This window comes from Trematomus bernacchii, unplaced genomic scaffold (assembly GCF_902827165.1).
Source record: "Trematomus bernacchii unplaced genomic scaffold, fTreBer1.1, whole genome shotgun sequence".
NCBI lineage: Eukaryota > Metazoa > Chordata > Actinopteri > Perciformes > Nototheniidae > Trematomus > Trematomus bernacchii.
In genome coordinates this window covers 3,791,498-3,807,305 of record NW_022987313.1, presented here as the reverse complement: position 1 = coordinate 3,807,305, position 15,808 = coordinate 3,791,498, and the positions used below count along the sequence as shown (strand labels likewise).

At 40.6% G+C, this 15,808-nt stretch overlaps 1 protein-coding gene across 2 annotated transcripts in view; it reads right to left on the bottom strand.

The window, feature by feature from the left end:
- The window catches only part of stxbp6 (syntaxin binding protein 6 (amisyn)), a 66,144-nt gene that overhangs the window by 48,814 nt on the left and 1,522 nt on the right, over positions 1-15,808 (bottom strand). For both annotated transcript variants that reach the window (XM_034123588.1, XM_034123597.1), the window contains exon 2: positions 7,557-7,776. In XM_034123588.1, the coding sequence (XP_033979479.1) occupies positions 7,557-7,710 (154 nt within the window). In that variant the 5' untranslated portion in view covers positions 7,711-7,776. The remainder of the gene's footprint in view (positions 1-7,556; positions 7,777-15,808) is intronic.

Here is a 15,808-nt window from a genome sequence, read left to right as displayed (position 1 = left end):
GGGCTGATGCAGGAGGATAATAGATAGTTTGGCTTCGGAGAAAAAAAAGCACTGTGAAGAGAACCGTCAGAACTGCTGGGGAAAATACACATTTCCCAAAAAGAACACACTCATTTTCTTCAGACTGGATTAATCACACTGGAGGTCTTTGTCTGCGCAATAGCACACACACGCGAGTCCACCTGCAGAGCACCTGAGCTGAACCTTTCATCTGACCTGTCCACCCGCTGTGTGCATGTGTACTCTGCAGCATGAGAGTTAGTCAAATAGATATCAGAGACCATACATATTGGATAATGCAAAGGCTGGAAATAATGTCCTTAAAGGCAATGGGCTTCTCTCTAAAATGTTTTCCTGTTCTTCATCATGAGAACTGTTTGCAAAATAAAAACAAAAACATGCATCAATGACTAATGTATTGTTACCTAGGTTGAAATGCAAGCGTTAGTAGCCTAAGGGCCATTCAAAATATTTGCTGTAGATCTAAAAGAGAAAAACATAGAATGCATTTTTCTCCTAATTGGAGTTGAACATTTGAGAATTTATTAGCAATAAATAAACTGCACACACCCTGCCAGCTCCGTCACTGCTGAGTTCATACACACTGCACACACACACCAAATCCTCGCTCTTTATTGTCCTCAACCAACCAGAAAAACACTAGATTTCACTCTTCTCAGTACGGTGGTATGAAGGGAGATGATTGGCAGGTTGAGTTGAAAGATTGGCAGTTTAATAAAATCAGACAACACACAAACAATTTCCTCTCTCTGTGTGGGTCTGGCACTATCTCTCAACTGCACACGCTACACTTAAACACAACCTGAGTTCAATAAATATCTTGATGTAAAATGTAGACGCTTAGTCCATGGTGGAGGCTAGACTTATGCCTGACAGGCTATTGGGTTAGCAGAACACTGGTGGAAACCTGAAAGTGTAATACATACACATTCAAGCCAATTACAATTGTGAATATAAAGTGACAGTTTTAGCATACGCTAAATTCTGGTCAGTGTTGCATACTTTACCAAAGCTTCAAAAAGATTGCTTTTCCATCTCTTAATTTTGCCATCTGCCTTACCTTTCAACTTTACAAGCTCAGGTCACTTAAGCAATAAGACCCTCATCTTGTCCTAGGGGTGATTAGAGGCAAGAGGTTGAGGGGGAGGCTGGTGTGAGAGTTAGGGCTGAAGACAGTTCATGTTTTTAAAACAAATGGTAGTGCTACTGCAAGAACCTAATTAGTGTAGATACAGACTGCCAGAGCCCACTGATACAAAGAGGTCTTGGAATGATGGCAAAGTACACACTAATGCAAACACACACACACACATACCATAATAAGGACTGTTTGAGTGGGCCGTTATGTCTCAGCTCTCAGTCAATACTAAGAGGCCAGCATCAGTCACTGCTGTACACTGTCCCTGTGAGAAACCCACAGAAAGCTTCTTTCTTCACAAGAGAACAAAGACCACCCCCACACCCACACCCGACCTAACCTTGTCAACAAACATTGGACCAGACTCCCGGAGATGTTTGAAAAAGTGTTATCAGTTAGATATAAAGTGAAAGTGAGACCAAACTGAAAAGAACCTCGCTCAATATTGCTCATGCAGTTTTGTCAGGAGGAGTTGATCGAGTTTGTTTAATCAACACAGAAATGAGTTCACCTTAACATAACACTTTTTTCATTTAAAAAAAATGAATTTTAAGTCACTTTTGTTGGTATTTGCTTCAATGCCGGTGTTTAAATGTGTCTATCATGAGTAGTAGGTCAAAGATATTTTTTGTATAAATAATTTTCCCATTGTGGTCAACTGAAGAACTGACAAGAGCTACAGCTATTCCACGGTTTAGGTAAAAGATGAACATTGTGGAGATCACCCTTCATTTTGAGGGGATTATACCTGAGAAACATTTATGTTTTTCTTTGACCTTGAACTTCATACCTTCTGTAAATCTCTACAGACATTAAAGGTGTTTTATGGTGCAGTGTTAACACGTCCCAGATCCTTATAAATATGTATCCATGGTCTCTCTTTCTGTTTCCATCTGGATTTAAGGATGGGCTAACCTTGCACACAGAGAGCCTAATATGTATTTATGTGATCACAGAAAGTCAGACTTATGTGTTCTGGGACTCTGTAACCAAGGTCATAAGTGATCTGACTTTCTAAGCAGCCTCGTCTACCATGAGTAACACAATCTGCTGGCCCATTCATCTCTCTATGGGATCAATAGCCGCAAGCCCGCTGATGATGAATGGAGCTAAATGGAAAGTGCATTTTACAAACTTGTGTGGTAACTGTGGAATAAATATTCTACAGGGCCTTGGAGAAAACATCGACACAGGGCTGTGATAATGAAAATGACAGAATACAAGAGATCTTTATCCCACCAATAAAGACATAGGTTGAAGATAGACAGGAGTGACATATCATTAACACAGTGAGTTATAAATCATTGACTTTAAGCTATTCAAATTGAATAATCCCTGTACAAAGAAGCTTAAACCTCAAAACAAACAAAATTAAGATAGCAAACACTGCACCAAACCACACCAACAGAGATGCACACTAACCGAGTAAACAGCATGAGCTTCCCAGCATGTGATCAACATACTGTAAGACCCAGCCTACACACAAAATTAACATGTGAACCAACCCACAAAATAACATGCCTGCATAAACCCACTGTGCATGAATACACGCATAAAACATGGATGCCCACATGCTTCCCACAGAGAAGACATTAACATAAAGCATTAATGACTGTTTACATGCGCACAACTACCCTGGTCATGGCTTATATCCCAGATACGCGTTTCAAACATCATATCCTCAAGTCAGAAACCCATACATGCTATCTGGAACTTCTAAGCTGAACAGCAATGATAAGAAATCTGGGATACTGTTCGGATCATGTTTTCAAGCTTATGAATAAAATACATTCTAAACCACAACTTAAAAATTGGATAATAGTGTGAATATAATAACACTAAGGCACTAGAACATTTGCTTACATTAGGTGAGGGCATTGCTTGGTTAATATGATTTAGAAACCAACCTAAGGCGCGTTTATCCATTGATCAGGACAGATATATAGACCTAATGATCAATGACCCAATAGCAGCGATGAGAGAGGGCAGTAGAATAAATGTGATAGCTGGGAACAGTGTATTTGTCAGTGAAAAAAAGATACAACTCCTAAACATCCGAGTCAAGCTCCAGTTACTTGCTTGCCACCTGAACACAAAAGTGATGGCGGTTAAACCTAAAGTAAGCAACAACACCGGCCCAGGCTCACTTAAAGGTAGGGTAGGTAAGTTTGAGAAACCGGCTCGAGATCGCTAGAATTTGAAAATACACAACCGGAGAAAATCTGCCACTTCCTTACAGAGCCCCTCCTCCAACACACACGAACGCGCACATGACCAATGAGGGCACGAGATAAGTTTGTGCACAGATGGAAGGCTGACAGGCAGGTAGGCCATCCAGTTATTTTAGCCGAGCCGGCTAAAATGATTGGTCGTGCTTTTTAGTATTACGGCTTCCACAGATGACATTTTTTTATGGATTTTTTGTCAAAGCACTTAAGATATTCATTGCTATCTGGATGTTAAGAGCATTCCATGGAATATAACAAAAAGTGTATCTCGAGCCGGTTTCTCAAACTTACCTACCCTACCTTTAAGCTGAGCTTGAGATGGACTACTTGGACTACTATTCTTATTTTAGTGAGCCGCTTTGAACAGAAACTAGACCTCCCCTGATGCAGTTACTTATACAAATACACATCTATGTAAAAAGGGCAAGAGGTGCATATGGTATGAGAAAGGAAGAAAATGTGTGTACCACAACACCAACAAAAGTAATGAAAAGCATGCAGCTAAAAGTCTGCTCCAGTGAACGTTCAGTGTCTTATCTTGCTCCACTGGCCTCACATCTCTGCTGCCAAACATTCTGTGGGCGGTCCAGTTTTTCAGCGCTGAGATCCAGCCATAAAGGCACCGCATGAAGCCCAGTGTTCAAAGAGAAAGCTCACTGACCAACAAGGTCCAGCTTTTGGCTTTTCTCCAGGACACTCCTCCCAGGACCCCTGATGTTGTTGTGAAAAGTTAGAACAGGAGTTTCTGTGTGTATTTGAGCAACTCTCTGTGAACGTGTATGTGTATAAGATCAAAGACATCATATTCATCACAACACTAGAAGCAGCTACTTGTCACAGAGGTGAGGTGAAGCCAGAGCGAGGCAGCAGAGTTTAGTGTTGCATCACATTTGGTTACACAGAACTTACACATCTCAAACACAACATGTGATAAGTACAGCCAGAAATAAGAGCTAGGAAATAAAACATCCTCAATGAGTCAATGACTCATCATGATTTAAGTGTTTGACTATGATATATCAACGGATCTTGGCCGCGTTGTGTTCCCCCCAAAAACCACACCACATTTCACTCGGAAGGAGACTGAGATCCAGACTTAGAATAGAACCCACAAGACTGTGATAGCAAACTGCAAAGCAAAGTGGACAACATGCACAGTTTGTACAAAACAGCTTCAAATATAAATATAATCATGCACTTAAAACATGTAGGCACAGCAGCCTTTTGTCAACTACTGATGGCGGACTATCGGATAAAAAAGAATCCTCTAATGGAAAATGTGTTCATTGCTGCAGGCAATTTCAGAATATGATGGTCTCACTTTACTGATATACAACTGAATTCCAAGATGTAACCCTGAAGCCAAACAAGTCTTGTTTTCCTGGAGCCACATGTTCTTCTGAAACAAAAAGCACTGCTCCTCAAGTAGCAGCTGTCCAGGCCTTGTTGTTCAACTGATAGATGTGGCGCTCTACCTTAGACAAAAAGCCATGTGTTCAGCCAATTCAAAGACTAATACACTGAAAGGACACTGCAGACTGCTTAGGCCAATTGCACAACATCCATTAAATGGCTCTGAGAGGGGGACTTATTCTAAACGGATAAGAAACAAATGCAAGTATGCTTCTGTATTTGCGGTATTAGTCATAGTGGAACATTTTGTTTTTCATGTATACAAAGTGTGACAGAATCACAGCCTATGATCCTGGAGTTGTGGTCCTGGTGTTCATCCTTGCACCCTGCTTGAGAGTGCCCGAGGTCTCTCTATAGTACAGTTCCTCCTGCTGAAGGCTTCCTCTAGGCGTGACAAAGCACATGATTACATAACGCTGCAACTACATGGTTCCTCAACCCTCAACTATCTGCTACTGTAGCCATGAGACTGTCAGCGGCCCCCTTCCCCCACCCTTCACAGCGCTCTCACATAGTTTACACACAGGCTGAACACTCAGGAGTCACACACACACCAGTGCAGAATGCTTTCACACTCAGGCTACACCGTACGCGCTCAGGAATACAAACACACTTTCGCACACACAACTCGAAACAATGCTTGGCTGGTTTAAAGATATGCCACATGACTAAGTCAACCACATAACAGTGTTGGCCTTTACTGCAGTGCTCCCACATGTGACACAAAACAGCAGCTCAGTCAGGAGACTGTTGGGGAAGAGCAGACAGAAACAAACTTTGAATAGGCTAACTAATGTCAGACATTAACCTCGGCGATTGTCGTGATGCTAGTTGTACGACGGCGTATTAGGGTGTTTTGTAGGTGTAACAAAATAATCAATACGGAGCAGAGGCATGGGGGTATTATTCCAAGTAAATACACAGCACGTCCGAGATGGAAAAATGAAACATTTACGAGAAAACTATTTTCTTGATTTGTTTTAGAACATTATGAGACAACCATTTACACATAAAGCTTATTGTTATTTTTAGGATACCAAATGTTCCTGCTTTAAAATGACCAATATTGGATAAACAAAATACTCTTCAGCAGACAAATTAAATAGCCTGATGCCTCTGCTCATAATAAGCAAAGATGGCTGTGAATTAATAGGTTCGTTTTCTCAATCCTAGGTAAAAAACAAAAAAACTGGACCTCCCACTCAAATCCCCCAAATGCTTAAACAGAAAACACACCTGTTCAGCTGGGTTATATAAAAACATAAATAAGAATGCAACATCCCACAGTACAACCTTAGGTTTCCCCATCCTTGGCATCACTGCATTTAGAGAACATATCTTGCTCCAACCAGAAGAAGCAGAGATGTGGGGTATATCCTCCACTGATAGCAGCTTTAGGGCAGTTTAGATTGGCTACCATTTGATGCCTCCCAGAGGATTTTAGGTTGACACTGCGTCAGTCATTCTGATTTCCCTCAGCCAGGTTACACTGACCTACACACTAACCTACACACTGACCTACACACTGACCTGCACACTGACCTACACACGTCAACATTTCCAAAAACAGTGATAATTGATGAAAAAATTAAATAATTTATGAAAGGGAAAGTCTAAAACAGTTGCTGATTTTTAAAGAAGAATTTACTGCTTTTTTTCTATAACATGCCAATTAAAATGAAATTGGATTTCTGGACAGTTGATGGGTTCTGAAAAAAGAAAAAGGGTCTCTGGGAATTCATCAATTACAAATAGACAAAAACAATCAGTCAAGCCACTTGTGGGATTCAAACAAACTGCAGTCCACTCTCTAATCTATCGATATACTGCCATGTATTTTGTTGTAACCAATTTTCTTTTAATCAAGGAAGCTACAAGATCAGATAATCTATGCATTTTGATTACGCCATGCAGCTAAGCAGTTGGGATATCCAGTAACTTCAATAGATTTTGGAGCAGCAGAACTCAAACTGGGCCCAAAGGTGGAGGGGACGTGATGACACTGACATAACAACAAGAGGATATCAAACCGCCCTCAATTCCACATCAAAGGGGAAATGACTCATAAACCTCTCTGAAAAAGCGTTCTGCTTTCAGAAACCTGTGGTTAATTGTGACTTGCACTTCATACACAATTTTTTGCATTTGAGAGTGTAAACACAGAAGATCAGTGTTGAGTAACTACCAGAAGGCAACCTTGAAACCACATCGAGTGCGCACCGGCCTTCCAGCTGTACACATACTTTCATTTTCTCCTTTAGCAAGTTTGAACCTTTAGTGATGAAATCTGCTGCTGCCAAGGCAGAGTTTAATATGCATTTAAGTGGCAGGATTAAGAAATGCCATTGATCTGCATAAGCACTTCTACTGGCAGTGAAATTAATACGCTCTAGCTATTCTCTTCATGAATAATATGCATGGCTGATTCAATTAACAAGCAATATCTCAGCTAATGTTCAAAAAGGTAGAAAAACTAAATAATTAAAACCTCAAATTCTGGTGAAACAATTATTCACTTTCAGCGTAAATCTAATCTATTTAAAAGGGATTGACCTAAAGCCCAGCAGTAAACTGATTTAGCGTGTCATTCGATTGGCAGGGGAAAGGAAAACATGCTCATCAGTGGGAACATTCGTGGGACATTAAAGGAGACATGCTGAAATGTGAACTTGGGTCGCAGCAACAAAACCCACACATAGTACACAAACACTGTAAAGCCCTTTCAACAGAAACAAAGCAAAGGTTTGTCCTCTGACCTGAGATGCAGATGAAGGTCATGTAGTCTCCCTGACCACCTGTGGCCAGGAAGGGGATCTTCTTCTTGGTCCTCCTCTTCACCTGCGCAGCAACAAGCATCTTCTCATCGTGGGGTATGAAGACCTCCTTGTTTATGGCCGACTTGATGCTCATCTCTGAAGAAGGCAGGAGTGAACAACTGGAGAATAGTTTGAGTGGAGAAAACGAGATCCACACTTCCTGAAGAGCAGAAGAGAACGGCAAGTTAAATTAGCAAAATATGTTGGACCAGGCTGACTATATATAAAATGCAGATCTAGAATTTCCTACTAAAAGTCTACAAAATTATGACTTACATTACTTGCATCTATTTTTAAAAGTGTTGAGATATAGAACTTTTTTATCCAAGTCTCTATGAAAACGGTTGGCCGTGTGTTTTGGGTATTAATAAATGAACAAGGTAATGACTGATAGGGAATTACATGTAACATTGTGCGTATGTGTCCCATTTCCAACTTTAAAAAAGCAGCAAAAATAGCCTTAATTGATCATATAGGTTTCATAATCTTTTTTGTATTATTACTATTTGTCTCCATTAGCATGACTTTGATTGGCACAGCTGTTTCAGGGCAGTGAGAGCAGTCATGTGACTGCTGGAAAGGATATCTATTAATCAACAAACCCATTGACCTCTACTGCACTTCAGCAAGCCCTTTTGCACTTACTGCTGCTGCATAACATGAAGCAAACATCCGAGGCACTTGGAGAGTCACATTGTCTGTGCTCCTAAAGCTAACTGCTTTACACTTGCATGTAAAAAAAAAGCCCCACACTATATGCACTTGCAACCCCTCATCACGGGTTGTTTGTCTGAGTAGTGAGCAGTTTACGGCCAGCTGATGAAGACACACAGGATTTTGATAGCAAATATTAACAACAGGAAAAAAACTAAATAAAAAGCTGTTGAACTGTAAAGCTTGATTCTGTGTTCACATCCTCAGGCCAGTCACTCCCTTACGGTACGTCCACGCGGTTCCGTCGCGTTGAAGCTTGCCGGTGGGCGTGTCTGGCTAATACTTGTACTGGCATATGATTTGATTGGCTTGCGCTTCCGTCGACGCTTGAAAAGTTGAACTTTTCTCAACTTTCGAAGCGAGCAATGGAGGCAAAGCGACGCGACGGAACCACAATGCAGTTCGGCAAAGTTTGACGTCACCCCATTCAAAGTGAATGGGAAGCGTCTCTGTTGAAGCATGCAACGGAACCGTGTGGACGTACTGTTAGACTCCAAAACGACATACAAACAATCAATCTACATTTTACACTATACTGCTCACCGTGTGCATAACATGAAGTAATGAGTTTAAGAGTTCCAAAGCTTAGATTCTCTGTGTTGCAGCCAGTCTCTAGTGGAAGTACAGGCCCTCGCAGAGATGAAATGTCTCGAGCTGAAGCTGTTAAGAGTACTGGTAAGTCTTACTGATACAGAACAGCAATCATGTTTCTATTATTACAAGCCAATGACTTCTAGGAAATGTATTTCTTTGTGGCTGGGAATAAACCTCAAGAGACACAGAAGTATGTCTGATGTTGCAGGGAAAACTGGGCTCGAATGCACAAAACAGCCAAAAAGAAGTGGGTGAATTGGTTCTAAATGCTCTCCTGAGGACCATGCATGGAGCTTAATCATTCTCTCGGCCACACACAAGAACTCACAACCACATCCTGCTCAGCCCACCCTGATGAAGCGATCCGATCTGTCAGTCTCAACCAGTCGATGAATTAATCTACTGCAGGCAAAGCCAGTCAGACTTTAGAGAAATGCCTTCATTGAACTGGCTGGCTAATAAATGACAGATGAGGAACAAACACCAAGTTGTTTTCTAAAAGTGAAACAAGTTTTAGACTGAGTGCTCAGCGGTTTAGGAGTCAAAGTTTAATTAACTTAAAGCACAACTTTCAGCAAGTTTACACGGATAGTAATAAAGTGCATGAGCCAACTTTTCCACCCCCTTTACTAGCTGCTGAAAGGCTGCCATTGTTGACTAGTGGTCATTGTTAAAGGAGGATTACGTCAGGTCAGAAGCAGGAATTCAACAGCAGTGAAAGCTTTAGATACAATGCCAGGGCTACAATATAATGCGATAACACTTTTATGGTTTCATTTTTGTTGTGTGTCAACTGTATGGTGATTTCTGAGACAGCATTTTGTGGCAGCTTTAAACTGAACGGCATTTCAGGCAAAGGTAATGTGTACAGGTGGCACTAAAGTAGTTAAGTATTCACCTTTCTGATAGTCACCCGCTTAAATGTAACAGTATAGGTTTTACAAAGGTATAATGTATTGTAAGGCCACTGTATTTTATTTTGCATTACATTGTACAGATGTTCAAGTCATCTTATACATCTCTTAATCTCCTATAAAAAGGCCCAATGAGACATATGACTGAATCACTGCATTGGTTCTACATTTACAAACTTTCGTTTCTGTTTAAGGTTCAAATGTATTTCCCCGTTTCCATCCATCTCTCTTCGCCTTCGCTCTCTCAGCAACGCACAACTTCACAGTGAACAAAAACCCAGGCCAAGATTTTGTGGAAAGTAATTACAGAAACTAATAAATATGCCTTTGGAATTGAAAAGCAGTCCAACATCCCAACCATGTTTGCTAGGGAAAACTTAAATGATAGCTGTGATAACAAGCACAGAGTAGTTTTGCAAACTACCTTCTTTCAAAAGCAAGAAAGCTTTTTCAAGCTGAGCCTCTTGAGCGAGCCAGGCATCGTGTAAAAACTGTGCCTCGAGTTGTTTGTGCATGTCGTTCTGAGCTCTGATAAAGACTGCAGGACTACTGTGCCAGTCTAACTTCAAAATGCACAAACAGTACAGCACGGAAAAGACTTGGACATCATGTCCTGTGAATAAATCATATTCGGAGGTCAGCTCTGAATGTATCCAGCATTAATGTCTTCAACAAGGACGGAGGTTTGAACTCTTATGTGTATCAATTCTGTCAGGGCTTTGACACAGTTTGTAACCAGCAAAAAATTGCTTAAAGGTCACCTATTATGCAAAATCCACTTTTTCATGACTTTTATACATAAACATCTGGGTAAAGAGATTCTGAAAGTTTCAGGAAAAAAGACCCCCTCACTTTTTGTCCTGATCCATTTATATAAAAACCTGTCTGAAAATGAGCTGATCAGATTTTGGCCACTTTATGATGTCATAACGATTTTTTTTGGCTTGTGTAACCATTAGCCAATCACCAACCAAGGTAACCCCCCCCCCCCCCCCCCACCATTGTGTTCATTTTAACCAAATATCTCTCAGAAGGGCGTGGGGAGTGGCTCCTTATTTTCATCTAAAGTAACAGACAGAGAATCAGCACTTTTGAAACAGGGCTGAAACAGAGGGGTTTATGGGATGCTGCAATGCATGATCTGTTTGGTATTTGGAGCCAAACACTTCAGAGACATGTTTTGTATATATCTGAGACCTATAATATATTGATGAAAAACAGTATAATAGGGGACCTTTAAGATGTCCTTGTTAAGGGGCAAAACGATTCCACAATTCTGTCATTTGTCATTATGCCAATGTTTACCCAACATACATGACACTGAATCCACATGTACTCACAAATGTAAAGTAACTGTCCTAAATGAATTCACCCTTTCCCCATGTCTATCCTTTAACATCTCCTTCTCTTCTCAGTTATTGGGATAATGAATAAGAAAAGAACATTAAGGTTAAATCTTCAAAAGCTACTCGTCTTGTTTTCCTCGAACAAATGACACTAGCAGAGTTCCTCTCTGTGGAAGCCCTTATCCGTAACATGCCTCCCTCATCTCCTCTTTCCTCCAGCTGAGAAAGAGGGTTGCCCACATCTCCCTGCAAGCTGTCACCAGGCAATGGGGAGCGCCTACCCCCCCTAAGGTGGCCTGCTGAAGCATGACGGGAAGGAGGGATAAGGGAATGGGGGATGCGAGGAAGAATACAAGGAGGATGATGAAGAGGAGGAGACAGAGGGGAGCCTGGAGGCAGGCAAATGTAGCCAGTGACAATGCATAGCTTATGGTTTGACTCGAGCAGTCTTATGCAATGCTCGCAAAGCAGGGCCAAATTAATGTACTGGAGCGGCTGTGGCAGTGAAAACGACGTACATATATTTTACGGCTGCTTATCACCCCATTTCCAAGCACGGCCCTTTTCCAGAACACTTCATTACTTGTGGCCGTGTATTGCCAAGCCGCACTGCTGTCTGGCTCCGCTCTTGCCCAGTGTGTTAATGTGAAATCTGTTCAGTCTGTGCTCACGGCTCTCATAGGACCTCATTGGGTTTTTGTGTTAACTTATTTTAGCATCAGTCCTGCTCTCAGCCTGTGCTCACGAGCCCATAGGAACCTGCCACTGTAGCAGGAGTTGCAGAAGAGAGGGGCTCAAAAGACAGGTGGATGACACAGGGCCTCCTCAAACTGAATGGAAGGTGTATCTTTATAAATATACAAACTCAAATTCAACACACCAGGTTTTAGAAATACATGTAGGGAGGAACCGCCAAGTATATTTACTTTTCTGCATATTGACTGTCAGCTTGCGTGAGAATTAAAGACAATAAAAATGGATCACAGATATGAAAAATGTAGCTGCAGTACTGTATGTGCATGGACTCTTGACTAAGACAAACTGAGAGACATCTAAAACGTACTGCGATATTGACATGTATGTGTTGTATATGTTAAAGGTCACCTATTATGCAAAATCCACTTTTCATGTCTTTTATACATAAACATGTGTCCCCTCTGTGTAAAGAGATTCTGAAAGTTTCAGGAAAAAATATTCGCTCACTTTTTGTCCTGATCCATTTATATAAAAACCTATCTGAAAATGAGCTCAGATTTTGGCCACTTTATGATGTCATGACGATTTTTTGGCTTGTGTAACCATTAGCCAATCACCAACCAAGGTAACCCCCCCACCTTATCACCTGAATCTCCTCCTAGAGCACCATTGTGTTCTTTTTAACCAAATATCTCTCAGAGGGGCGTGGGGAGTGGCTCCTTATTTTCATCTAAAGTAAAAGACAGAGAATCAGCACTTTTGAAACAGGGCTGAAACAGAGGGGTTTGTGGGATGCTGCAATGATCCGTTTGGTGTTTGGAGCCAAACACTTCAGAGCCATGTCTTGTATATATCCGAGACCTATAATAAAGTAATGAAAAACAGTATAATAGGGGACCTTTAAATAAGACATATGACATTAGGACCACGAGTGAGAACAGACTTAGGTTAAGGTTAAGTTATGTCATGGGTTGAGCAAACAAACGTCAGTTAGGGTTAGGGAATGTGTACACATGCATCAGAAATAGTGATAAGCATGGGAAAACACACATGTGCCTTATCTTTACTTATTAGAAAACACCCACCACTGAAAGGGAATAATAAATTGTCAACTTTGTTTGTCTAAGATTCTGCATTAAGATGTGTTGTCAGCTTCAACTATCAAAGGCTTCAAAATCCCCTCTCTGTACACGGCCTGCATTGCAAAGCCTAACAAGTTGGTTTGTTTTGGAAACTGAACATTTTTCTGACTATTTACTTAAAATTGTGAAGATAATGCATTACTAATATTCTAAAAACAACACTAATATGTACGGTGTAGTTCTGGAGTTTGATGTGCAGTATTTGAGATAAAGCTGAAACAGTGTACCTAAAATGTGCATGTTCAGAAAAGCATACAGTGCACTAGACTGGTATGTCAACAATCATTTTGTGTAAACAATACAGGGAAAAATAACCAATTTTACAACCGCAGAGAACAATAAGTAGAGCAAAGTTAGAAATATCACTTGCAGTTTTTGTGTAGACTAACCTTTGCGGAATGAGTATGAAGTACAAAACAAGATTTTGGAACATTATGAGCGATGGCAAGATAAAAAACAGATAACATAATTCATCAACTGTATCCACTTCTCCCACTGACATTAGATTGAAGTAGTTTCTTTATTCCACTCTGCACTCTTAAGGAAGAGTGAAAGAAACACTTTGCCTCATCTGCAGCTTATCATGCATGACTTTCATGTTGAATCGTTGCTCTGTACCAGGCTTTGATTTGACAGAAAAAAGCATTCCACAGTGTGCACGTATTCATAAATTACATCAGATGTGTTACTTTGAATGAGCAGTATCCATCGTCGCCACATAAACAGATCTGAAATGTTATAAAAGAATAGAGAGAGTACAGTGTCTACCCTGTTGTTTTCTTTTTGTGTAACAGCCAGCCTGAGATTAATTGAAATCTAATTCTACACAGGCCGCTAGAAAACAACAACAAACAAAACTGTTGGCATGCGCAGTAAACCCTGTCAGTCACGCATCATTTGCAGGTATCAGGTATCATGTTGATGACAAGAGCCAATTATACCAAGAATGATTATGCTGTACAACTACACACTTCAGTTCCAACTGGGGAAAGCTACATCTGGTGTTTCATAATACATGAAAGTCAGTAGAATATTCTTAATTAAGTCAAATCTGACTGCTATGCTGTTTTAGTAGACAAGGATTTATAACTAGCAAAGGACACAGGGCTGCAAGAGTATAAACTTGAATAATAAACAATGTCAGGCTTTATAAATGATGGCAAACTCTACTAACAGAAATTATAAGTAGTACTGCACCTCAACCATGTTCTTCAAATTGAGCATCTGAATCACAGTTTAAAGCATGCCAATGTTAACGAGCACACAAAACTACAAAGAAGTTATATTTTCAAAAGAGATTCAAGGTTTTGCACAGTTAAAACATGTGTGCACTGCAAAGGGATCAAACTGATGTTGAGATAATGATTGGGGAAACCCATGAAAGCACCAATAGCTGGCTCTTCTGAGAGAGGCTGGGACTGCTTTGTAGGAGCCACTTCATCCTTGAAGGAGGATTACGGCAGTTTGTTTGAAATGCTCTCAGACAGAGCTCTTTCGGGGAGGAGCATGAGGGAGGAGAGGAACAAAACCATTTCTGGCTTTAAGATCCTGCTCATAATTAAGTATAAGATTTGTCTTTTAGCTTAAATGTACATTGCATTTTCTCTTCACTACACAGTAAGTGTGGCAAGCAATGTACTTTTTATATTGTGGGACATGCACACAAAACGGAAAACTGCACATCCTGCACTATATAGCTATTTCACAATATATAAATAAGAGTTGATCACAAAAAGAAGAGCTCTCCATAGAAGCAGCTGGTTGAAGAGACCTTACTCTTTTAGCACAAAAAGGAAAAGGCCCGTCTATATTTCTCAGCAGCTGGTGAAGGTTATATAGAACCAGGGAGGCATGGGCTAACCATGAATCAATGAATTACATGTCAGGCCCCCAATGAGCTGATTCTTTATAGCTCAGCATCTTGTGATGATAAAACATTTGGGAGGGACTGAACTGTGGTAGGTAAATATTTGAAAAGTAAATATAAAGCACTTACTAATATTTGATGTCTCAAATACAACTGAAGAGACAATGATCCATTTGTATTCTAGGGAATGGGCTTGAGGCATTCATTCAGGATACAAAAGTGAATGTATAATTAGTTTGCATAAGGATAAGCTAAAAGCGCCAGCACTGCGTGTCTATGTACATATCCAAAAAAAGGAAGTATGGATTATACACTTAGTGCAAAATCAGCAGAACTTCCGATGTAAACCGACAAAACACAAACCAGACGTATGTCAAAATGTAACTACTTCCCCATTATATGTCTAGCAAAACTGAGTTAATGCTAAGGATATTAGCAAAGAGAGCATGCGAGAAGGAAAACCACAATCTCAGGATTCAGATTCCTCAGGGTCTCCAAATCTTACTGTCATCTTGTCAGACACACTGATGTATCATGTATCATTATATGAGCAACAAAAACAAGGCTCTTTATGTCTTTATGTCTGCCTTCAAGAATATCTGTCCTTTTTGGCAATAGTACGCTGAGGTGGTGGACACACAGGGAGGGAGCCAGCTCGACAGTTTATATTATGCTGACTGTAATTGGACACTGAAGTACGGAGAGGCTTAATCTTATCTTTTATGGCGTGCCATAGCAAATTAGGACTCTTGTATAGGATGCAATATTTAAAATGTAAGTGGGGAAGTTAATGCCATTAGGAGTCACAAGGGTAGGATTAGGGGACTCACTGCTAGTCTGAACCAGACATCCCTCTGGGTCTGAACCTGCCACACACACAGCAGGGGAGACATGTGGTAATTGGTGTTCATAAATACAG